Source organism: Antennarius striatus, chromosome 13, assembly GCF_040054535.1.
Source record: "Antennarius striatus isolate MH-2024 chromosome 13, ASM4005453v1, whole genome shotgun sequence".
Taxonomy (NCBI): domain Eukaryota; kingdom Metazoa; phylum Chordata; class Actinopteri; order Lophiiformes; family Antennariidae; genus Antennarius; species Antennarius striatus.
In genome coordinates this window covers 9,597,568-9,622,832 of record NC_090788.1, presented here as the reverse complement: position 1 = coordinate 9,622,832, position 25,265 = coordinate 9,597,568, and the positions used below count along the sequence as shown (strand labels likewise).

General features: G+C 44.0%; 1 protein-coding gene across 1 annotated transcript; it reads left to right on the top strand.

The window, feature by feature from the left end:
- The first annotated feature begins 1,651 nt into the window (after window positions 1-1,651).
- bco2a (beta-carotene oxygenase 2a) lies at window positions 1,652-24,216 on the top strand. The gene is made up of 13 exons (XM_068330342.1): window positions 1,652-1,681; window positions 1,777-1,943; window positions 2,648-2,852; window positions 2,926-3,137; window positions 12,280-12,395; window positions 12,541-12,643; window positions 12,806-12,934; window positions 13,043-13,203; window positions 13,287-13,454; window positions 13,633-13,770; window positions 15,686-15,868; window positions 21,493-21,603; window positions 22,379-24,216. Exons 2-13 carry the CDS (start codon window positions 1,916-1,918, stop codon window positions 22,493-22,495), a joined length of 1,671 nt encoding a protein of 556 aa, XP_068186443.1. The 5' UTR covers window positions 1,652-1,681; window positions 1,777-1,915; the 3' UTR covers window positions 22,496-24,216.
- Window positions 24,217-25,265: the final 1,049 nt, after the last annotated feature.

Genomic DNA, 25,265 nt, shown 5'->3' with positions numbered 1-25,265 from the left:
TCACAGCAGTGGAAGGAAATGAAATAATAGATATTGTAAATAAATGTAAAAGTAAAACATCTACGGATTTAAATTAAATTGATAAGAAAGTTGTAAAAAAGGTCATTGAGGGGATTTCAGAACCACTAACATACATCTGCAACTTATCATTCCAGACTGGTAAATTTCCTAACAATGAAAATAGCTAAAGTTGTACCGCTGTATAAAACTGGGGATAGACACCACTTCACAAATTACAGGCCTGTTTCCTTGCTTCCACAATTCTACAAAATCCTACAAAAACTGTTCAACAATAGACTAGATAAATTCATCAATAAATATAAATTACTCTCTGACAGTCAATATGGATTTAGAGCAAACAGTTCAACATCAATGCCATAGATCATAAACGGCACTCTATTGGAATATTCATAGATCTCAAAAAAGCTTTAAACTGTTTATTCTTTATATAAATGATATATGCAAAGTTTCAAAGGTATTAAAATTAGTATTATTTGCAGATGATGCTAGCATTTTTTGTTCTGGGGGGGGGATTGCACAAACTAATGGTGAGGGTCACTGATGAAATACGCAAATTAAAAATGTGGTTTGACAGGAACAAATTATCATTAAATCTAAGTAAGACCAAAATATATTCAGCAACTGCAATAAGAACTTTCAATATTGCTACAAGCAAGTGGTTTTCACTGGGTACAGGGAGAGGGAAGGGGTCTAACAATCGGGTGTTTTCTATCAATTCTATTTGTAACTTATTATTCTGTTTATTGTCTTTCCATGTATATATGCTTAGTACTTCATTTGTTTATTTATTTTTTGTACTTGGGGAATTAATGTCAATGGAGAAGTGAAGACGGGGGATTCAATAAGCTTATGCTTCCTCCTACTACTTTTCGAGCATGTTTTGTGTTCATTCATTCATCTTCCAACCTGCTTAATCTGATAACGAGGTCGCGGGGTAGCCAGTGCCTATCCTGGCAGTCTCAGGGCGTGAGGCGGGGGACACTCCAGGCACGACGCCAGTGTACCACATAGTGTACCACAGCCACATAGAAACAAACAATAATTCACACACACACTCACTCCTATGGTCAATTTGGGACCGGCCAATCAACCTGAAGCGCATGCTTTTGGAGGCGGAAGAAGCCGGAGAGAACCCACGCAGACACGGGGAGAGCATACGAACTCCGCACAGAGCGGGACTCGAACCCGGGTCCTCCGTGTTGTGAGGCAGCAGCGCTAACCACTGCGCCACCGTGCCGCCCATGTTTTGTATCATTAATATTACTGTTGTTGTCATTCTGCGCACATGTTCGAAATAAAAGCATTCATTCATTCATATATATCTGCCCATCACTGATAAATTCACCATTAAAACCCGTACTACGTGTTAAAGAACACAGGTAAGGCTCCTCTCAGTAATAGCCACAACATGATAGAGAGGCGCTACACTTGGAACCAAACTGACTGACCAGAAGGCGTTTCGCGGCAATTTATGACACAGACCTGATGAGCGATGCACTGCCGCTTATTAACTAATTCCTGCACATCTGAAAGAAAGAAGCCTCTGTTACACCCGAGGGGGGAGTGAAGGGGGGGGGGGGGCGGTGACAGTAAGGGGTGTGATATACTGTAGATTCTTCACCGGGATTAATTAAAAGATTTGGATATATCTTCCGTCACAGTTAGGAGAATGAATTGTTTGTTGCGAATGTGATTGAGATACGTCTTGCGTCAAAAATTAAATGAACAACCTGCCCTCTTTTCTATACGTTCCAGGCTGGTGGTGTTGTCGCTGCGTTACGTAATCAGCTTATGCAACAGGACTCTGCTTGGGATTGGTTGCTCGCCAGTGGCCAGCATAAGGGCCACAAGGAGTCGGACAGCCGCGGTCGCATCATAAACGCAGTCCAGCATCATGTCATCTGTAATCCCCCAGAATTCAGGTGAGCCGCGTCTTTTTTTTAATGAATGTGGAACTATACAGAGACAGCAGAGCCACTCGCATGTTTAATAAGAAAGAATTCGCCTACAGCACATTTATTGCAGGATGACCGAAAATTTCACATTAGGCTGTTACGATGCGCATTTCATATGTTGAGATATTTTACAAAGATTTTTTTAAAGACTGTTCCATATACAATGTGAAAAGACTTGCTGATCCGGACTGACGGGGCACTGTTCACATCTCAAACACCCCTGTGTCAAGTTTTATTCTCGCACTTGACAGTTTTGTCAAGTGTTGTTAAAGTTTTTGTAACTGGCTCTTTACTAATTGAAGTTACTATCCTATTAGAACTATTAATCTGTCATGAATGTCATACAGCTATAATAGCAAGGTGTCAGACGAACTGAACATGCTTGAAATAACTTCAACATCAGTAACCGGTGTGTGTGTGTGTGTGTGGGGGGGGGTAATGTTTTTCATTTGTCAGTCCTTCTCATCCCCATGAATGCAATACTTCAGGAAGTCTTTTTAAGACTGGACATGGTTGTCCATTTGTAACCAAAGTGTTGTTGTGACCTCTTAAAAAAATCTTTGGTTATCACTGACTGCATTGATGTCAATAGATGTCACCCACTGACTGTGGGTGCGTGATGTGTGACTGACAGATAAAGATCAATATGTCTTCATATGTGTTCCCTTCAGATGACGTCAAGTTTGTTGACAATGTTAAGACAAAAGAATGCATGATGTCAAAAGTCATAGGATTGGAGACGATTGCGCCTCTGGTCCGCTCTGTAGAAGAGACTCCTGAGCCAATCTCCACTGAAATACAAGGCAATATTCCCTCCTGGATCAAAGGGAACCTTCTACGAAACGGCCCCGGGAAGTTTGAGTTTGGAAGCACACAGTGAGTTGGGAACTCACCATTGCATGAGAAACAAATAAGTGTCTGAATAAGTTTTACATCTGTTTCAACACAGGTACAACCATTGGTTTGATGGGATGGCCATGTTGCACCAGTTCAAAATCAATAAAGGTCAGGTGACGTACATGAGTCGGTTTCTGCACAGTGACGCCTACAAGAACAATCGTGAGCACAATCGTATTGTGATGTCAGAGTTTGGTACCCTCGCCATGCCAGACCCCTGCAAAAACGTTTTCCAACGCTTCTTGTCTCGCTTTGAGATGCTTCGTGAGTACATCTATTTTTTATTGAGTCACAGCTCAAACATACAAAATCAACAATGTATCAACCAGTGTATATTTAAAAATTTACATCCTGCAACGACATACCCTCCAAGCGTATGTCGACCCTCCAAACTTTTTCCCCCAGTGATATCTGGTTTTTGTCCAAAACCATGATGTTGTTTATTTTGCCATCTTCCTTGATCCGTGCTTATTGATGAAGAATGTAAATCTATTGCGCTTGGTACTTTCTCTCCTTTTTTAGAAATGTTAGACTTACAGCACACATACATATATCAACCTCCTATCTCTGCTGATGTATATAATATATATAGATTAACACAAAACATATACTTGTTTCAACACACACATTCCTTTGTGTCATGAACACATGTGCACACCACATTGATGTGTATGTCTGTCTGGCAGGATCCTGTTACTCCTCAAGTATGTTGGGGGTCAAACGTTGATATGTTCCAGCTGTAAGCCAGATGCATGTAAAACTCTCCAGAACACAGAATTCAGTAAAAAGTTTCTGTGATGCATTAGTTTGATAGGAATTTTTGTATTGTTCTGATTCAAACAAATCTTTGTGAATTGATTTTGTCCACCTATAATTCATAGCTTTCAAGTCCATTTAATTAATCCCCAACTTCACCCTCTTTGTCTGGCTAGTTTATGTGCATTCACACTACTAATTGTCAAAATGCAATACTGACAGTAAACTGCGAGTGTGTCATCTTTTGAATGACATACTTGGATGGTGGGTGAACTGCGGCACCCCTGACAAAATCAGATGGTCATGTGACTGAGAAAGTTGAGACTGAATAAGAAATGACAGAATTTAGAATCAAACTCTGGTGCTAAGACCCATTTATACAATCACTTGCTGCTGATTATGTCAGAACACTTTGCGTTGTCTTTCATTGTTCTACTTATTATTCTGAGCGCTGGACTGTGGCTCATCATTGGGTGACCTGAAGGCCAAAGGGGATCGTGAGACACACCCTGCAAAATCTCATCCTCGATTAACTTTTGTCACAACAGTGAGGCATGATTGTAGTTCTACAAGCTCGTAGTCTACAAAGAAGGAAAATATACTACTATATACAATACAAATAGACTGTACATGTATGTACAATATGTACTGTATATAATATGTATTTATTCAGTGTATCTGGAAAGTATTCAGAGTTTCACTTTTTGCACAATTTGTTATCGCATCATTCCAAAATGAAGTGTATTGCTATTTTTCCTCAGTTGTACAACAACTCCCAACAAAGACAATGTAAAAAACCTTTTTTGAAATTTTTGCAGGTTTATTTGTGGTACAGCAGTACATAGTTATGTCTTTTGTTTTAAATAAATTTTGCAAATACAGTAATTCCTCGTTACTCGTGGTTAATGCATTCCAGGTCCAACGTGAAAAATGAAATTCCGTGGTATAACAACAAACTAACCCTGTCCTCTGCATCCTTTTCTCTCACACAACTACCTTCATGTCCTCTTTCAGTATATCCATAAACCTCCTCTTTGGTCTTCCTCTAGGCCCCCTGCCTGGCAGTTCAAAACTCAGTGAATATATTGGTAGAAGGATGCTATCTCTCCTCTGAACATGGCCAAATCATCTCAGTCTGGCCTCTGACTATCTCCAAAACCTCTAACATGTGCTGTCCCTCTGATGTACTCATGCCTGATCCTATCCATCCTGGTCACTCACAAAAAGAGAACCTCAACATCTTCATCTCTGATATTATTAAACCCCCTTGTATCCAATTTATATCTAATTTTTCATGTGTCTGGGAATACACACAAGCTTTCTGAGCACACTGAGGACCATCAGGTGTGCACGCTGTGGACACACACCAGTATCACACTTGTTCAAAACCTTTGATTATATCAGGTTCTAGTGGAATGAAAAAGTCTGGGCACCCCTGATCATTTTAAAGATTTTCTTTTTATAGTGTTAATCGGACTTCATTTCACTTCTCAAACATCGCTGTGTTTGTCTGCTATATAATGTATTTAACTGAAGTTGCTGATCTGAACATTTATAAAGGAAAATCTTAAATAACTCCTCCGAGAGCTGCCTCCTTATCATGGTGGGGGAGTTTGAGTGCCCGAATGATCCTAGGAGCTATTTTGTCAGGGGCTTTATGCTTTATCCTGCTAGGGTTTCCCTTGGCAAACAGGTCCTGGGTGACGGGCCAAGCAAACAGTAGTAGAAAAACCCCTATGGCAAGAAAACATCAGGGACCGTGATGTTGCCCAGCATGGCGTAACCGGGGCCCCACCCTGGAGCAGGGTCCAGGGTTGGTGCTCATATGCGAGCGCCTGGTGACCGGGCCTCTGCCCACGGGGCCTGGCCGGGCTCAGCCTGAAAGGACGACGTGGGCCCAACCTCCAGTGGACTCACCACCCGCTGAGGAAACCGTAGTGGAAGGGTGCAGTATGAATTGGGTGGCAGTCGTCAGCATGGGGCTCAACGACCCAATCCCCAGACAAAGAGTCTAGCTCTAGGGACATGGAATGTCAACTTGCTGGGGGAAAGGAGCCAGAGCTTGTGAGGGAGGTTGAAAGGTACTGACTAGATATAGTCGGGCTCACCTCCACCCACAGCTTGGGCTCAGGAACCCAAACACTTGAGAGGGGCTGGACTCTCCACTCTTCTGGTGTTGCCCAAGGTGAGAGGCGGGCTGGTGTGGGCTTGCTTATAGCCCCACAGCTCAGCCGTCATATGTTGGAGTTCACCCTGGTGAACGAGAGGGTCGCGTGCCTGAGCCTTCGGGTTGGAGACAGCTGTCTCACTGTCGTTTCAGCCCACAGGCCAGATGGCAGTGCGGAATACAAGGCCTTCTTGGAGTCCCTGGGAGGGATTCTGAATAGTGCTCTGGGGACTCCATTGTTCTCCTTGGGGACTTCAACGCCCACGTGGGCAATGACAGTGAGGCCTAGAAAAGGGCGATTCAGATGAACGGCCTCCCTGATCTGAACACGAGGCTTCTTCTTCTTTTCCTTTCAGCTTGTCCCTTCAGGAGTCGCCACAGAAAATCAATTGCCTCTATCTAACCCTGTCTTCTGCATCCTCTTCTCTCACACCAACTACATTCATGTCCTCTCTCACTACGTCCATAAACCTCCTCTTTGGTCTTCCTCTAGGCCTCCTGCCTGGCAGTTCAAAACTCGGCACCCTATTCACTATCCTCTGGACATGTCTAAACCATCTCAGTCTGGCCTCTCTGACGTTATCTCCAAAACCTCTAACATATGCTGTCCCTCTGATGTACTCATTCCTGATCCTATCCTTCCTGGTCACTCCCAAAGAGAACCTCAGCATCTTCATCTCTGCTACCTCCAGCTCTGTCTCCTGTCTTTTCCTCAGTGACACTGTCTCTAGACCAAACAACATCGCTGGTCTCACCACAGTTCTGTACACCTTTCCATTCATTTCAGCTGAAACTCTTCTATCACACATCCCACCTGACACTTTTCTTCACCCGTACCATCCTGCCTGTACATGCTTCTTCACCTGTTTTCCACACTTGCCATTGCTCTGGACTGTTGACCCTCAGTGCTTAAAATCCTCCACCTTCTTCATCTCTTCTCCCTGTAACCTCACTCTTCTACTTGGGTCCCTCTCATTCACACACATGTACTTAGTCTTACTGCGACTAACCTTCATTCCTTTCCAGGACAAACCTCCACCTCTAGCTTCTCTTCCACCTGTTCCTTCTTCTCACTACAGATCACAATGTCAACTGCAAACATCATAGTCCATGGAGATTCCTGTCTAACCTCGTCTGTCAGCCTGTCCATCACCATAGCAAACAGGAAGGGGCTCAGAGCTGATCCCTGATGCAGTCCCACGTCCACCTTGAACTCCTCTGTCACACCTACAGCACACCTCACCTCTGCCTTACAGTCCTCATACATGTCCTGCACCACTCTAACATACTTCTCTTCCACTCCAGACTTCCTGATACGATCCAGACTTCCTCATACAATGGTGTTCTGTCATAGAGTGGTGTTCTGTTATTGGACTTCTGTGCTAGTCACAGTTTGGCCATGACAAACACCTAGTTCAACCACAGGGATGTCTGTAAGTGCATTTATCATTAGGACACCCTAGGCTGGAGGTTGATGATCGACTTTGTTGTCGTATCATCATTGTCGTATCCGATTCCGTCTGTTGGACACTCAGGTGAAGAGAGGGGCAGAGCTGTCAACCGATCACCCCCTGGTGGTGAGCAGGATCTGCTGGCAGAGCAGGGGGCTGGACAGACTCGGCGGGCCCAAACATGTTTTGAGAGTCTGTTGGGAACGTCTGGCAGAACCCTCTGTCAGTGAGGTCTTCTACTCCCACCTCTGGGAGCGCTTCTCTCAGATCCCGCAGGAGGCTGGGGACATTGAGTCAGAGTGGACCATGTTCTCCACCTCCATTGTTGAAGCGGCTCATCGTAGCTGTGGTCACAAGGTCTCTGGTGCCTGTCGCAGCGGTAACCCCTGAACCTGGTGGTGCACAGCAGAAGTAAGGGATACCGTCAAGCTGAAGAAGTTCTATCAAATCTTGTTGAGTTGTAAGACTCCGGAGGAAGCAATAGGTACAGGCAGGCCAGGCGTATTGCAGCTCGAATAGTCGCGGATCTTAACCTGGATCTTCAGCATGAACTTCTTCAGCTTGACGGTATCCCTCATCCCACTCGCGTCACAGTCAGCTGCAAACCGTCCAAGTGCATGCTGAAGATCCAGGTTTAATGAGGCCAACAGTACAACAACGTCCTGCAATACGCCTGGCCTGCCTGTACCTGTTGTTTCGTCCGGAGTCTTACAACTCAACAAGATTTGATAGAACTTCTTCAGCTTGACGGTATACCTCATACCACTCGCGTCACAGTCAGCTGCAAACCGTCCCAGTGCATGCTGAAGATCCAGGTTTAATGAGGCCAACAGGACAACAGCGTCCACAAAAAGCAGAAATGAAATCCTTTGGTCCCCAAACCGGACTCCCTCCGGCCTAGGAATTCTGTCCATAAAAATTATAAACAGAACCGGTCATAGAGGGCAGCCCTGCCGCAGTAAAGTGCACCTGGAACAGGTCTGACTTACTGCCGGCAATGCGAACAAAGCTCTGGCTTCAGTCATACAGGGACTGACACCCCTCAACAAAGGGCCGCAAGCCCCATACTCCTGAAGCACTCCCCACAAGATACCATGAGGGACACGATGGAATGCCTTCTCCAGATCCACAAAACACATTTGGACTGGTTGGGCAAACTCCCATGAACCCTTGAGCACTCGATGGAGAGTGTAGAGCCAGTGTACCGAGACCGGGACGAAAAGCGCATTGTTCCTCCTGAATCAGTGGTTCGACTATAGGTCTAATCCTCCTCTCCAGTACCCTGGGGTTGACTTTCCCTGGGAGGCTAAGGAGTGTGATCACCCAATAGGTGGAACACAGCCTCAGGTCCCCCTTTTTGAAAAGGACCACCGCCCCGGTCTGCCAATCCAGAGATACTGTCCCCGACTGCCATGCGATGTTACAGTCAACCATGACAGTCCCTGCACATCCAGAGACTTGAGGTACTCAGGGCGAATCTCATCCACCCCCGGTGCTTTTCCACCGAGGAGTTTGGCAATCACCTCTGTGACTTCAGCTTGGGTGATGGATGAGTCCACCTCTGAGACCTCAGCCTATGCTTCCTCTGTGTAAGACATGGCAGTGGGACTGAGGAGATCCTTGAAGTCTTCTTTCCACCGCCCGACAATATCCTCAGTCGTGGTCAGTAGCTCTGTCTCTACTGTAAACAGTGTTGGCTGTGCACCGCTTTTCCCTCCTGAGGTGTCGAATGGTTTGCCAGAATTTCTTTGAGGCTGACCAATAGTCTTCCTCCATGGCCTCCCCGAACTCCTCCCAGACCCGAGTTTTTGCCTCCGCGACTATTCGAGCTGCAATACGCCTGGCCTGCCTGTACCTGTTGTTTCCTCTTACAACTTACAACTCAACAAGATTTGATAGAACTTCTTCAGCTTGACGGTATCCCTCATCCCACTCGCGTCACAGTCAGTTGCAAACCATCCCAGTGCATGCTGAAGATCCAGGTTTAATGAGGCCAACAGGACAACAACGTCCTGCAATACACCTGGCCTGCCTGTACCTGTTGTTTCCTCCGGAGTCTTACAACTCAACAAGATTTGATAGAACCTCTTCAGCTTGACGGTATACCTCATCCCACTCGCGTCACAGTCAGCTGCAAACCGTCCCAGTGCATGCTGAAGATCCAGGTTTAGAACTTCTTCAGCTTGACGGTATCCCTCATCCCACTCGCGTCACAGTCAGTTGCAAACCGTCACGGTTATCGACTGGCCATGGTTATCGACCGGAAAAGGGCGGTGAGCCCTCTTTGGGTCAGTGGAGAGTCTTTGCTCCAAGTGGTGGAGTTTAAGTATCTTGGGGTCTTGGGCACGAGTGGGGGAAGGATGGAACGTGAGATTGACAGACAGATTGGTGCAGCTTCTGCAGTGATAGCATCGCTGTATAGGTCTGTCGTGGTGAAGGAGCTGAGTCGCAAGATGAAGCTCTCGATTTACCTGTAAATCTACGTTCCTACTCTCACCTATGGTCATGAGCTTTGGGCCATGACCGAAAGGAGAAGATCCCGGACACAAGCGACTGAAATGAGTTTCCTCCGTAGAGTGGCTGGGCGCAGCCTTGGAGATAAGGTGAGGAGCTCAGTCACCAGGGAGGAGCTCGGAGTAGAGCCGCTGCTCCTTCGCCTCGAGCGGAGCCAGCTGAGGTGGCCCAGGCATCTGTTCTGGATACCTCCTGGACGCCTCCCTGGGGAGGTGTTCCGGGAATGTCGTACCGGGAGACCTCGAGGAAGATCTAGGACACGCAGGAGGGAGTGTGTCTCTCACCTGGCCTGGGAACGCCTCAGGCTCCCCACGGAGAAGCTGGACGAAGTGTCTGGGAAGAGGGAAGTATGGGCATCCCTGCTAAGACTGTTGCCTCCGCAACCTGGCCCCAGATATAAGCAGTTGAAGATGGATGGATGAAATCCTACATGATCAGGGGTGCCCAAACTTTTTCATACCACTGCACGTGGCTTATTAAAAGAATGAAATTACAGCAGCAATTTCCATCAGTTTACTTTTAATGAGTGATTTGGCCCACTTGAAATCAAAGACAAAGATCTTGTTTATGAGATGTAGTTTGTTATATGTGAGGGTCCTGCTTTAGCCATGGGAAGTGTGCTGCTTTGGCCTAGGTGAAGTCCAGTTGTGGCCTGGCTTAGGGTCCTGTTCTAGAAGAAGTGGTACAAATTCATCTTTCACACATAACATTTAGTTAACATTAAAACATTCACATTTTGCGCAATGATGTGTACGGTTGCTTATGATGCAGAATACATTCCTGTATCTCTTGGTCTGTAAAATATCTAATCTTTTTTATTAGCATTTCCTCTACCCATAAATTATCTAGTAGTAACAGCATTTAATGATTAATATCAATAAATAAAAAATCTTATTAAACGTTATTAGAATTTGCACAAATCTGGCTTAAATTTTAACTTATTTTCCACGTGGTTTCACACTTTGTCCAAGTTAATGGCTTCGTCTGCTGCTTGCATTGAACTTTTTCAAAGAAAAAAATCCCAGTCTCACCGCCTGTTTTCTGTTTGAATATACTCAGACAGCCATTCCACCTTAAAAGAACCGCATTTCTCTTTTACTTTGGCTTCGTGAGTGGATGTGTCACTGTCCGTTCATTTCCAGTCGTCAACGGGCTTACCTGTATGGCGTGTATAGCACAGTGCACAAGCAGGACTGTCAATTGACTGCGTAGCATATCGTGTGTACCTTATCGTATCATTGGCTGGACACCTGTCACTCACTGAGTTCCAATGCACAATGGTACAGAAAACAATATTATTGGTGTAATTAGATTAAGTCTAATATTTCATATTATTTAATAAGTATCGAATTTTATTTTATGCACTGCTTAGATTTTCTTGTGCGCCGAGACTGTGCGAGGGAACACTGCTTATATCATTATGACATTTTCCCACACTCTTAAAGACTGTTTAAAGCACTTTTGTATCAAAGAAAAGTTGTAGGAGGAACCGTGAGTCGGAATGCAGTGCACACACGGATGCTATCAGCCAATAGCATGCACGTAAGGTGTCACTTGACTACCTATTAAAAATCCACGATGTAATGAAGCTGTGCATCTTTAAGTGCAAATACACAAGAGATTACTCTATATAAACTTTTTTTCTCACTTGTCGTTGTTGGGTATTGTGTGTAAAGTTTAGGGGGAAAAAAATAATTTTGGAATGAGACTGTTACAGCAATGTGTATGTGTGTATGTGTGTGTGTTATAAATAAATATAAAATCACTACTGACTGGCAATTTTAAAATTTGTTAGGTGAATACCTTTTATGTAATCAGACATGTGTAGGACTATATGCACACATGAGTTATTGCCAGGGGATCAGATGTGTCCTGAATGTTTTGCTTTCCAACTTTTCACTTCAGTCTAACTGTAGTTCAGGTTGCAGCATTGTTCTGTGAGCTTTTTTTTATGAGAGTTTACTACATATGTAATATAATATGGTAGAATACTTTGGGTTTTCTGTCATTGTCCTACTTTATTCTAAGAACTGGACTGTGGCTCACCATCTGGTGGCCTGAAGGCTAAAGGAGACCGTGAGACTCTTCTATCCACCCTACAAAGCCATTTGACATAATAGGAATACTCTCATCTTTTATTAACTTTTGTCACTACAGCGTGAGGAAATATTGTATTTTAAAGGAAGGAATATATACAACTATACTATACTGCAGTAATATATAGATGTTAGATTATGTGCGTGTATACATGTACATATACGTATGTATATTTAAATGTGTTTTTTTTTAAGCTGAATACCCAGGAGCTAGTCAGATGTGTGTTGGACTGTTTACCTTCAGAGCAGGAATGCACACATGTGTTACGAGCAGACATGTCCAGAATGTTTTGCATTCCAACTGGACTTTTGAGACTAACTACAATCCACATTTCATAGAATTGTTTACCAACCTGCCTGTGTAATGGGGAACACATTCATTTCACAAAGCCTGAGTAATCCCTTGTTTTTCTTTGTTGCAGAGCCGACTGACAATGCACTTGTGAGCTTTGTGAAATACAAAGGTGACTACTATGTCAGCACGGAGACAAATTTCATGCACAAGGTGAACCCAGAGAACCTTGAAACATTGGAAAAGGTAATGTCCTACTCTTCATGAAGAGCCTAAATTAATGCAGTTTCATGCATTATATACAGTAACATGTAGGGGTTTTCTTTCTTCTGTCTGGTGCAGTTATATCAGAAGTGTCAGCACAATTTAAATTTTCTATTATGTGTTCAAGGTGGACTGGACTAAGTTCATTGCTGTTAATGGAGCCACTGCCCATCCACACTATGACCCTGATGGTACTGCCTACAATATAGGCAATTCCTATGGGGCCAAAGGTTAGTGTCATGAGACCCACAGCTACATAAACCAACATCTGAATTATGTTTCCTTCATAATAAAAACGAATCACTGAATACCATCGCTCAAAAGCATGTCAACTTTTCCCATGGAGGTGCCAATGTGTGTTAAAGATAAACCCAGGTGCATAAATGTTTCAGGAGCCATGTACAACATCATCAGAGTACCTCCTGAGAAGACAAATGCCCCCGACACCCTGCAAGGAGCCAAAATACTCTGTTCTATTCTACCCAAAGACAAGTCTCACCCCTCCTATTACCACAGCTTCGGTAAGCCGCTGTTCATCAGTGATGTCTGGACCCTATATCACGGGATCCAGTGATTGGCTTTGTCGCTCTTAGTGACGAAGCCCATTAACACACCCCTCCTGCTTTCAGCCATGACAGAGAACTATGTGGTGTTCATTGAGCAGCCAATTAAGATGGATCTGCTGAAGATAGTCACATGCAAGCTGAGGGGGAAGGCTCTAAGCGAGGGCATTTACTGGGATCCAAAGCAGGAAACAGTCTTCCACATCATAGACAAGCATACTGGCACGGTGAGATGTGGCCTCTGATGGTTAGGGGCAAGGATTTATCTATTAGTAGAAAGCAGGAGTCTAAATGCTTTTCTGTGCTGCAGGTCAGTCCTGTGAAATACCACACCAAAGCCATCTCAGTTTTCCATCAGATCAATGCCTTCGAGGAGGATGGATTTTTGATGCTGGACATGTGTTGCTCTGATGATGGGCAAACCATCAATAACTACCTCATCCAGAACTTACGCAAGTCAGGGGAAGCACTGGATGAGGTCAGCAAAGAATTATTTCTGTACATGTATTTGTATGAAAGAGCCACCATAGAAACTATGTCCCATTATTCGTCCACAATCATTTTTAAAATTTTCCAAAATTATTTTTTGTCTCATGATACCAAAAGTTAAGAGGAACTCCAAAAATATTCATTAGTTTTTTTTGTGCACCTCCCAGGTTTACAACGACCTGAGCAGGGCTTTCCCTCGACGCTTTGTTCTGCCCCTTCATGTAACCAGTGACACCCCAGTCAGCCAAAACCTGAACACTCGGCCCTCCAGTAAGGCAACATGTGTCCAAATCAGCAAAGATAAGGTGAGTTGGAAACCGGGCTGCATATAACCTCTTTAATGTCTGATTTTATTCTTGTATATACGGTAGGTAGTCTTCAAGTTACAAACATCCAACTTACGAACATTCGTAGATACAAACACCCGTGTGCTGAAATATCTGACTACTGCAGTTCCCCTTTCTGCCGCAACCCCCACCGAGCAGCACCGTTGCAGCCTTGCGTTTCCAACACTTATCTCTTCCATTTCATTCTTGTATAGGTTGCTGTGGGTATCTCAGTCAGGATTTGTACCCCCTTGGATACTTTACCATTTATCATGGCTGATGGAGCAAAAGTTTGTGCTAGTGCTAGGCAAAAAGCATAAGGCATGTCTGTGGTAGTGGTAAGAAATGCAGCAATCTCTCCGATGGCTACTCTACCTCTCCTCTCTCCCTCCTGTTATTTATTATACAGTGACATGACATTATTTGGTTTTAATGGTTTTCTAGTGATTTTACGGGTCTAATATTAGTGGTGGACAGACAAAAAGTCGAGTGAAACGATGTAAATTTGAATTTTAAAAACCAACATAATCAAGAATGACTTCCCTCAAAATAAGGTATGCCGAGGTGTACATGTATTTTATTTTTTGATCAACCTCTTGGAACCACTTGTGTTTGTAGGTTGAGGACTACATGTATTCCCAAATTGGAAAATGGACATGCTAATATTCCACAAAATTAACTACTCAATGTAACAAGGCAGTCAGAATCTGCAACATCCATCCATTCATCCATTTTCTGCTGCTCTATCTGCCGCAGCGGGTCACGGGGAGCTATCCTAGCTGGCATAGGGCGTGAGGCGGGGGACACTCCGGGCACGACGCCAGTGTGCCGCGGAGCCACACACAAAGACGGAAGGACACACACACATTCACTCACTCCTACGGGCAATTTGGGACCGGCCAATTAACTTGAAGCCCATGTTTTTGGAGGTGGGGGGAAAACGGAGATCCTGGAGAGAACCCACGCAGACACGGGGAGAACATGCAAACTCCGCACAGAGCAGGGCTCAAACTCGGACCCCCCGTGTTGTGCGGCGACAGCGCTACCCACTGCGCCACCGTGCCATCCCCCGCGACATCCCTGAATTCAAAATTTTACCGTGAACTACACATTTTTGTTCCTCTGGCTTCCTAAAAATGTTGCTTTTTGTTTTGTGATTATAACTCATCAGGTTTCAGAGATGTGTACCTAAAAAGTTATAAAAGTGAAAATTTGACCTTGACCTAGTTATTCAAGGTTAAGGTTGTGATCTAATTTTCATACCCTTGCCTCCCGGATTAGAATGCCTTTTGTTTCATCTATCTCATCCGGTTCCTGAGATGTGTGCAAAAAAATGTACAAAAGTTGAAATGTGACCTTAACTTACTTTTATCAAGGTCATCATCTCATTTTCATCCTCATTTTCAGTAATGCACTTTTTATTTCTTCTTTCTATCCGCAACAGTTGTGAAGATATTTGGTGGATGGACGGACGGACAGATGGACGAAAACACAAATACTGACAATTACTATACATCACCACTTCGTGGGATATAACAATAGTTGCATTGTTAAATAATAGAAGTTATCATAATTTGTCAGTCACTGAGAATATCATTATCATCAGGTTGCAGCAGTTGCAGCATGCATTCCCATATACTCCTGATATTTCTAACCAGCATTAAGTTCATATCTTGTCTGTCATTCTATGAACAATTCAGCAGATCAGAATTGTAAGTATTCAGCTGATGAAACCGGTAGTTCAGCACAGAAATGGCTAACGTGATATTGCCAATAAAAATCTATGAATAGAGCAAATTTCCTCCACTTCACATTATAATCTGAAGCCGGTGCCCAGTAAACTCATGGCTATCACATCATTAAGGACGATGGAAAATCCCCTCTTTGTCAACAGGTGTTCTGTCAACATGAGGATCTCCATGGAGATGACCTTTACAAGCATGGTGGCCTAGAATTCCCCCAGATCAACTATGAGAGATTCAACACACGACCATACCGTTATTTCTATGGCTGTGGCTTTAGACATCTGTTGGGAGACTCTCTGCTAAAGATGGACCTGATGGATAAGACCCTTAAGGTGGGTGTCTGTATTGTTTTTTTTTTAAATTTTATGTACTGATTATGATCCCTGCAGGGAAATTAGCGGCACATTCTAGTTAATTTTGATGTTTTTCATCATTCATATATATATATATATATATATATATATATATATATATATATATATATATATATATATATGTGTGTGTGTGTGTGTGTGTGTGTGTGTGTGTACAGGCCCTGAACAAACAAACACACACAGGGGGCCTGAACGCATGCAAAGGAGGTAGAGTGGCAGGCAGCTCCTTTGTAGTGGGCCCAAGTGAGCAACTTGTAAGGGGGACGGCGCCTTGCTCAAGGGTGCTTTGGCAGTGCTCCAGAGGTGAGCTGACACCTCCCAATGTCAGCTCACCTCCAGGTGTTGTTTTGGTCGGGAGCGGGAATCAAACCACTGATCTTGAATCATTTGATGACCCGCTCTACTGCACGCTCTACCACTGAGCCACTGCTGCATCAACTTGCATACAAAGTTGTCACCTACTTAATAAAATGGCAAAAAATAAAGCTACAATTCTGCAACTTCTTGACTACAACTGAGATCAAGTATACATTGATACTCGTTTGACAGAGGAACAGAGGTAGGATTCAAGACATCTGTTCCCAGAAGTTATTTATAATTAAATAACCCTCTACAATATTTTGATTTCTCTAGAATTGTACTTTTGACAGCTTTAAAGGTCCAAGCAAAAACTTTAATTTCAGCCACATTTGCTAAAGATTGAGAAACAGCACTCCTGGAAGGAAATTTATCCATCCTTCCCCCACATTTCAAATGCTTACAAAAAATCATGTCAAGTTTAATTTCTCCAAGCCCCCTCCAGGATCCCTACAAAAGTAAAGAGTTGGTCTGTTGTTCTGAGACCAGGATGTAATCCACATTGTTCCTCCTTAACCTGAGGTTCAACAATCGGCCGAACCTTCCTTTCCAGCACCTTGAACAAAATTTTCCCAGCAAGACTTGTGAGTGTAATGCCCCTGTAGTTGGCACACACACTCTGGTCCCCCTTTTAAAAAGAGGAACCACCACCACCACTCTTTCAGTACTGTCACAGACTTCCACGCAATATTAAAGGTGGTTATCCATGACAGCCCCTCAACATCCATGGCCTTCAGCATTTCAGGGTGAATCGTATCAAGACCTGGGGCTTTGTCAATGTGAAGTTGCTTCATGGTGACAAAGCTGACTTCACCCAGAGAGATTGATTTTGTTGCCCCATCATCCCCCAGCTTTACCTCTTTCCCTGGTGTCCCCTGGGCTTATCCTGGGCACCGTGGTGGTGACGGTTGCTGGCCCCTCTTGATCTCTGGGTCTGCATGATCTTCGTGCCGCCGGTGGTTCTTCAGGTGATACCTTCTGGATGGCCCTGGCTGCCCAGGGTTGGGGGTTCTCCGCTGGCCTGGCCCTGCTGGGTCCTGGTAGCCACTCTGGGCATTGGTTTCCATCACACATGCATGTTTGTTCAGGGCTTACCAGCTCCTGCTGAGTCCCGTTGTTGAGAGCTGTTGGGTCCCATCAGAACGTGATGAGTCTCGATTTGGATGTCACACTAATCTAATGCCCTCTATCTTCCGTCCTCTGGTGGCCTATTCTATAATATCAGGACCTCCACTAGTCTGGTGTTTTATACCATTGGGTATTACAGTGTCGGTTCAGAGAGATAACTCTGTTTTCTTTCATTCTAATGGCACTGCCTGTCTGTCCTCTCCCCTGTTGTTGTCATCTCTCCCTGTGTCCTCCTTTACCCCTTAACTCAGAGGTGCAACACTTCCCTCTTTGGCTCGTAATAGAAAATTCTAATAAAGATTGACAACTTAGTTCCCAGAGAGGTTTGGTAATGGTCACATGCACACAATAAAATACATATTTTAAAAAATTGCTGTAAGCAGAAAAAAAAAGAAAAACGGAGAGCGGATCAGTTGGGATAGTTGGATTTAAAAATTTTGTTGTCCACTTGTGCATGATGACATTAAAGGAATTCTGTTTAGGAGTCCATCATAGTGTTCCTTCCACAGACTGGCAACCTCCTCAGGTGAGGTCAACAGCGTTCCATCCTTGCTGTATACAGCTTGGATGTTCCCCCGTTTCCCCCTTCTGAGATGTCGGACAGGTTTCCAGAAAAACTTTTGGTACTGTCCAAAAGTCCTTCTCCATGGTCTCTCCAATCCTCTCCCACCCCCTTTGTTTTGCCTGCATCACAGCCGAATGTGCAGACCTTCTGGCCCGTCAGTACCCTGAAACTGCCTCAGGAGTCCCCATGGACAATATGCCCTTTAGGACCTCCTCCTTCAGTCGGACGGCTTCCCTGACCACTATAGTCCACCACGGTGTTCGATGGTTACTGCCCCTTGAGGCAGGCACCCAAGACCTTGAGACCACAGCTCTCAGCTGCAGCTTCAGCAATGGAAGCTTTGAAAATCGACCAGTCAGGTTCGATGTCCCCAGCCTCCACAAGGATACAAGAGAAGCTCCTTCAGAGGTGGGAGTTGAAGGCGTCACGGACAGTCCTCCTCCAGATGTTCCCCGTTTACCTGCACTACTTGTTTGGGCTTACCAGAACCTCTATCCAGAGGTTTCCCCAGACAACGGACCCAGCACACCACTAGGTGGTGATCAGTCGACAGCTCTGCCGCTGTCTTCACCCAATTGTCCAAAACGCATGGTATAACGTCAGATGATACGATCACAAGATTGATCACTGACCACTAACCTAGAGTGTTCTGGTACCATGTACTTATGAACATCCTTATGTCCGAAAATGGAGATAATTACGGACAATCCATGACTAGCGCAGAAGTGCACAATATAATGCTGCTTATGTTTAGAGGTTTAGGGTTAAAACTCCAAAACAGCAGTGCTCAGCCAGGGGCTTGTGAGTATCCCCACACCCGCCTTGTGCCATAAGCTTGACAGAACTCTGGAGAACAAGGTCCAACCCCTGTCCAGGAGTTTGGATCCAGAACCGAGATTAAGCATGGAGGTAGAAAGAAGAAAGTCCACTATATTATCCCTCAATGGGGAAATTGTCTGTCTCACTCTACACTACAGTTGCATGCAGTTACATATGGGTTAGGTCATGCATATGTAACACCCGTTCAGAATTTAGTGCATTAAAATATGAGAACTTACTGGATGTTGGGCCAATGCGGAGGTTCGACTACTGGAGCAGGAGGTGTAATAAATGAGACAACTCAGTCAGTGTGGGTAGATGACATGTATTAAAATTTTATAAACTTAATCGGTCATCTATGCCAATAAATCAGAACAACATACAAAATCACATTTCATAATTAAAGAAAATGGGCCCGAAAATCAATAAAATAATAAACAAAACACACATACACATACCCCGGGGTTCTGTATCTTTCTTTCAGGAATTGAACTCCAAAGTCTTTGTCCATCCAAAGAAAATTGATAAATCCTAAATCAATCAGTTCCGAATCAGATCCTGGTACAGTGGCTCGCCGTCTTTGGATTGGACACTACGTTGAATCTGGAATCCGAAAAGGCGACGGTGTGGCGCCAGCATCAATCAGCGGTCTCCGTAGATTCCCGTGATGGAAAACAGTTCAGAAAATGCCAAGTCTTGATAAGCCCACAAAACTTGTCAAAACTTTCTCTCTCCCTCTAATGTTCCGGCGTGGTGCACGGGAACATCTTTATTCTCTATTTTCCTTCTTTCTTATCCTTCTCTCCGCCGTCTCTCTCCTCACTCTCTCGCGCTGTCTCCCTTCTTCCTTCACGCGCTCACCCGGCGGAAGTCACCTGCGCCGCTTTCGCGGGCCTTTTTTCAAAATAAAAGTCATTGACTTCCCTTTTCACAATAATATTGCTAAACGCAATTCTAATGCATGTCTAAATTGAAGTACTACTTTTAGTAATAGATTACCGCTTAGTACAGTAACCCTTTATACTGACAGGGTTACACATACATACATAGTTTACAGGCCACTGAATACAACACACTAGGGGCCTGTAGGCATGCAATTAGTAACATCAAACAGTAGGGGAAGGCAGAGTGACGGATCGCGCATGGGGGATCGTGCCCAAAACGAGCAGCTTGTAGGGGGGACAGCGCCTTGGTCAAGGGCGCCTAAGCAGTAGCTGGGAGGTGAGTTGACACCACCCACTGTCAGCTCACACTCCGGTGGATGTCCTGGTGGGAGCGGGACTCGAATCACCAATGGCTGGGTGATCTGTCTTCAAGACGTCTACTCTACCTCTGAGCCACTGCTCCCCCACCAGTTCCAACTGGTAACTCTCCACCTCGAACACAAGCTATGATTCCTTCCCCTACAGTGAGGTGACATTTCAACCAGTCTGTTTTGTGGACTTGGAGAAGGCATACGATCGGGTCCCCAGGGGCACACTGTGGGAGTTATTGTGGCGCATGGGATGAAGGGGCCTTTCCTCAGGGCCATACAATCCCTGTATGCCCAAGGTGAGACTTGTGTTTTTGTTCTTGGCAGTAAGCAGTCTTGTTCCAAGTGACAGTTGGCCTTTGCATGGGCTGAGCTTTGTCACCAATCCTGTCCATGAAAATCATAGGACAGGATATCGAGGCGTACTCTTATTGAGGAGTGTTTAGTTTGGTGGACTGAGGATCACATCACTGCTTTTTGCAGATGATGTGGTCCTGTTTGCATCATCAGCCTGTGACCTGCAACACTCACTGGTCCGGTTTATATTCGACTGTGAAACAATTGGAATGAGGATAGCAAATCCAAATATGAGGCCATGGTCCATAAAGGTGTTCAAGTATCACAGAATCTTGTTCACGAGTGAGCGAAAAGTGGAATGTGAGATTGGACGGAGAATGGGGCAGTAGGAGGAGCATTTCAGTCGCTTTACCAGATTGTTGAAACAAAGAGGGAGCTCAGCCAAGAGGCAAAGCTTTCAATCTCCCGTTCAGTCTTTGTACCTACCCTCACCTATGGTCATGAGCGATGGGTAATGACCGAAAGAACGAGATTGTATATACAAGCGACCAAAATGGGTTTTCTCAGGCGGGTGTGTCACAGATAGGTTGAGAAACAGTGCTATTTGTGAGGGGCTTAGAGTAGAGCCGCAGCTCCTTTGCATGGAAAAGAGTCAGTTGAGGGGGTTTGGTCATCTGGTAGGGATACCTCCAGGGTTCCTGGGAGGGAGGTGTTCCTGGGATGTCCAGCTGAGAGGAGACCTCGGGGCAGAACCAGGACCAGGTGGAGGATAACATCTCAACACTGGCTTGACAACACCTTGGGATCCCCTAGTCAGAGCTACAGATGAGCAGATGAAGATGGATGGATACATGGATGGAAGTTTAATTTCTTCTTTCAGTAGAATGAAACACATGTCAGACAGATGGCGGTTATTATTGCTTTGCAGGGTTGCAGTCACGTTCACAATCCCCTCCACTTTTGCATTTTTTTGCTAAGCTAATAAGCTGCTAGTAGTAGCTTGACATTTACCTTTGCAGTAATTGCTATCTTCTTATCTGCTTGATGAAGAGAAAGTAAGCTTATTTTCCCAAATATCAAACAAAATTTAAAAAAGGATTTTTTTTTTCCTTGTATGAAAGTGAAATTTACTTCCGACTACATTATTGATATGTTCTTTCCCAGGTCTGGTACCAGAGTGGTTTCTATCCATCAGAACCCGCCTTTGTGCCATCACCTGATGCCACAGAGGAAGACGATGGTGTTGTCCTCTCTGTGGTTCTCACTCCCTCCCAGGTGAGATGTTTCTCTTTACAAGAAGCATCGAGGAGACACATGATGTGGGATGATTCTCAAGGTTTTGTAGTAACGTCGCTGAGCATGAGTCTGCATCCACCAGACACTTAATCCATTATGAATTCAATGAGGAAGAGGAGCACATTCTTAAATTATTCAGGGTGGAATTTCCTCGCTTAATAATTGAGAGGTATTTTAATGAAATAGAAAAAAATCTTTCAAGGACAAGTAAAATATCAGAACAATATTAGTGTTAGTGGTGCATTAATCTGAACAGTAAGTCACATGAAGTCTGCCTGAAGACAATTATTACATATGATTACCTAATGTTTACAAATATTTGTGAGAAATGCAATACAGTCCCAAAGATAAGGACTGTTTGCAGGCTATCGAAAACATGATATTGATGAGACGTGCAGAAGAGCACAAACCACCCAGTTAAAATCAAACACTATCTTGATGGTTTGATGGAGTCAGTAAGGACTACATCAGTGCAGACTGAGTGTGTGCCATTTCATTAAAAGGTAATTCCAAAATAATTAACAAGTCTTAATTTGACTTTTTGAAATTTATTTATCCTTGCTTATATTTGGCTGTGGCCTTCATTTGTGCTTTTCCAAATATGTTTGTGTCTTTTCAGGGTGTAGTGGATAAACCACTTTGTCAATTGATGGGAATTTATGTTGATGAGCACAAAGGAAGCCCTACTTTTTTGTCATTAGCTATTACTGCCATCAGTCTGATAAAACTCTATGTGGTTGACTTTTCTCTCCAGGATAAAGGAACGTTTCTCCTGGCTTTGGATGCCAAGACATTTGAAGAGTTGGGAAGAGCCTATGTGTCTGTTAACATGGCCTATGGCTTCCACGGTGCTTTCAACGCGTCTTCATAAGCATGCTTCTAAAATGTCAGCAAATATGAAATGAATTAATCACTAAAGCCAATATAATCTTATGACATTAAGATGCTGCTGGAGTATAAATGCTGACTTATAGCTGATGAGGTTTCAGTGTGACAGTAACATTTTATTGAACATTAAACACTTAGTAAAATGAAACATACTCTTAATTCTCTAGTTATACTGCATGTTTTGTATCAACATGAAACTATCTAAACTGTTATATGAAGAAAAGTAGTTATTGCGTTAGTGTGGACATCTCAAACTATTCTTTCCAGTTTGCAAGATGCTTGATGCCTTTATGCCTTTGCCAACCCTATGCCTTTTCAGTATAAATTTGTTAGTGTGTGTCTATCAGTTTTGCTGTAGAATGTGTATGTCAAAGCAGAAAAACACCAGTGTTTTATGGACACTCTCTCTCTCTATTGCTTAAAAGTTTTAGAACACCCCAATTTTTCCAGTTGTATAGAATTTTTAAGTTTATTGAACAGCTTGAAATGGTACAAAGGAACCTGGTGAACTGTCAGACATAAAAAAAACAAACTGAAATTATGTACGTACAAAAAGGTGAACAAGAAATAGGTTAACTTAAAACAGTCCTGTAGTAAGGGAGGTTGATCAAGCTTAGAGGGTGGTGCTGACAATTCCAATAGGTCCCTACTTGTCTTAATTACTTATAAGCCCCTCAATCTGCATAAAAGTAAATGTTGGAACACACTTTGGTATTATACCATTATGAGCATTATTTTGACAGTATTCCACTGCAGAAAGTAGTGTTACTATAGAAATGTCAAGGAAAAGGCAATTAACACATAGAAGAGAGGCAGACCATCATAACCCTTAAAAATAAAGAAATTGCCAAAAAAGTCAAGGTGTCAGTAAATACTGTGTCCTTCACCATCAAAAAGCAAACGCTGGTGTAAATGCTGGCAGGAAGGGGTCTGGTAGAACCAAAGCCACAACAGCCAGGAGTTGTGTTTCTGAGAGTCAACAGCTTGGGTGATAGGCAACTCACAGGACAACAACTTCAAGCACAGCTCAACAGCAGTCGTAGGGAGAAAGTCCCTATGACTTTTCTCTTCAACTGTGAAGAGAAAACTGCGAGTTGCAGGTTTGATGGGTCAAGTCGCAGCAAGAAAGCCACTGCTGAGACTTCAGAATAAGAAAAAGAGGCTCACCTGTGCCGTAAAGCACTGGCAGTGGGGTACTGAAGACTGGAAGAAGGTACTCTGGACTGATGAATCAAAACCTGAAATCTTTGGTTCATCTCGTAAGACTTACAGTAATGTTCATAATAAAAGCAGGGTGTCTAAAATGTGACGAAACCTTAAAATTCTTTAAATAATTTTTCATTTGAATGCCTACCCTTGCATTCTATTTTCAAAGCAAGAAAAGTGGTAAAAGTCATTGCATATGATAATACAGAGTCAATGTTAAAAAAAATAGCAGTGCTGAGTTCAATCATTGATTATGTGAAAAAAAGGTGATATACAGGTTGCCCTCAGTTAAGGATCAAGACAACTGGTGCTGTGGATGCTGACTGCATTTGTCCTTGAAAAACAAAGAAAAATGGGTCATTCAAGGCACTGTTCAGAAGAAGAGAAGAGAAGAGAAGAGAAGAAGAGCGTAATTGAGGAGTTAGCAAAACAGGGGAAAACCTATAAAGTAGTGCAAAAAAAGATGTTAAACGCTTTAAAATGGAGGCCAAATCCAGAAAGTTGAGGAAGAAAAAGAAAACCTACTCACATGGATTTGAGAATAACCAAAATGGCAAAGGTTCAGCCAACGTTCATCTCCAGGAGGATCAGAGAAGATTTGAGGTGGTCTCCGAGTACTGTAACAATCACATGACCTCTATGTTAAGCCAAGGTACGAGCAAGAAGCCCCTGCAAAGTCCCATTGTTAAAAGACAGGAATCTGCTGAAGAACACATCCACTGGCCCAAGAAAAAATGGTGTAAAACTTTGTAGACTGATGAAAGTGGGACTGTTCTTTTTGGGTCTAGGGGCCACAGACAGTTTCTCAGACAAACCCCAAACACTGAAAGGAAGCCACAGTATAAAGTGAAGCCGGGGAATTATGATGATGAAAACATCATGATATTGGGATGTTTCACATACCCGTGTTGGACTATTTATTGTATTGGTCCTATTTATAACGTAGCGACAAGAGGGCACAACCCAGTGTCTTGTCGTGCCGGTCCCAAGCCTGGATAAATACAGAGGGTTGTGTCAGGAAGGGCATCCGCCGTAAAACTTTTGCCAAACAAAAGGAAGCGGAATGGAGTAGGAGTTATCTTGAAAGAGGAGTTTGTTAGGTGTAAAAAAGTGTCACAGTGATGAGTCTGAAGCTAGAAATCAAAGGAGTGATGTCGATTGTTGTTAGTGGGTATACTCAACAGGTAGGATGTGAGCTGGAGGAGAAGGGGAATTCTGGTTGGACTTTGACGAAGTGATAGATACTTTAGGCGTCACGGTGGCGCAGTGGGTGGCGCTGTCGCCTCACAACACGGCGGACCAGGGTTGAGTCCCGCTCTGTGCGGAGTTCGCATGCTTTCCCCGTGTCTGTGTGGGTTCTCTTCGGCTTCCGAAGAGAACCCACACTTCCTCCCACCTCCAAAAGCATGCACTTCAGGTTGACTGGCCAGTCCCAAATTGCCCGTAGGAGTGAGTGTGTGTGTGAGTGGTTGTATGTCTTTGTGTGTGGCTCCGCGGTGCACCGGAGTGTCCCCACCTCACGCCCTATGCAACTGGGATAGGCTCCA

What these genes read in the sequence shown, in the direction of transcription:
- bco2a (XM_068330342.1), top strand. Translation starts at nt 1,916, where the DNA reads ATGTCATCTGTAATCCCCCAGAATTCAG. An exon ending in CAATTCCTATGGGGCCAAAG is followed by an intron (nt 12,644 to 12,805) that starts GTTAGTGTCATG and finishes TAAATGTTTCAG; the next exon opens with GAGCCATGTACAACATCATC. An exon ending in TGGTTCTCACTCCCTCCCAG is followed by an intron (nt 21,604 to 22,378) that starts GTGAGATGTTTC and finishes TTTTCTCTCCAG; the next exon opens with GATAAAGGAACGTTTCTCCT.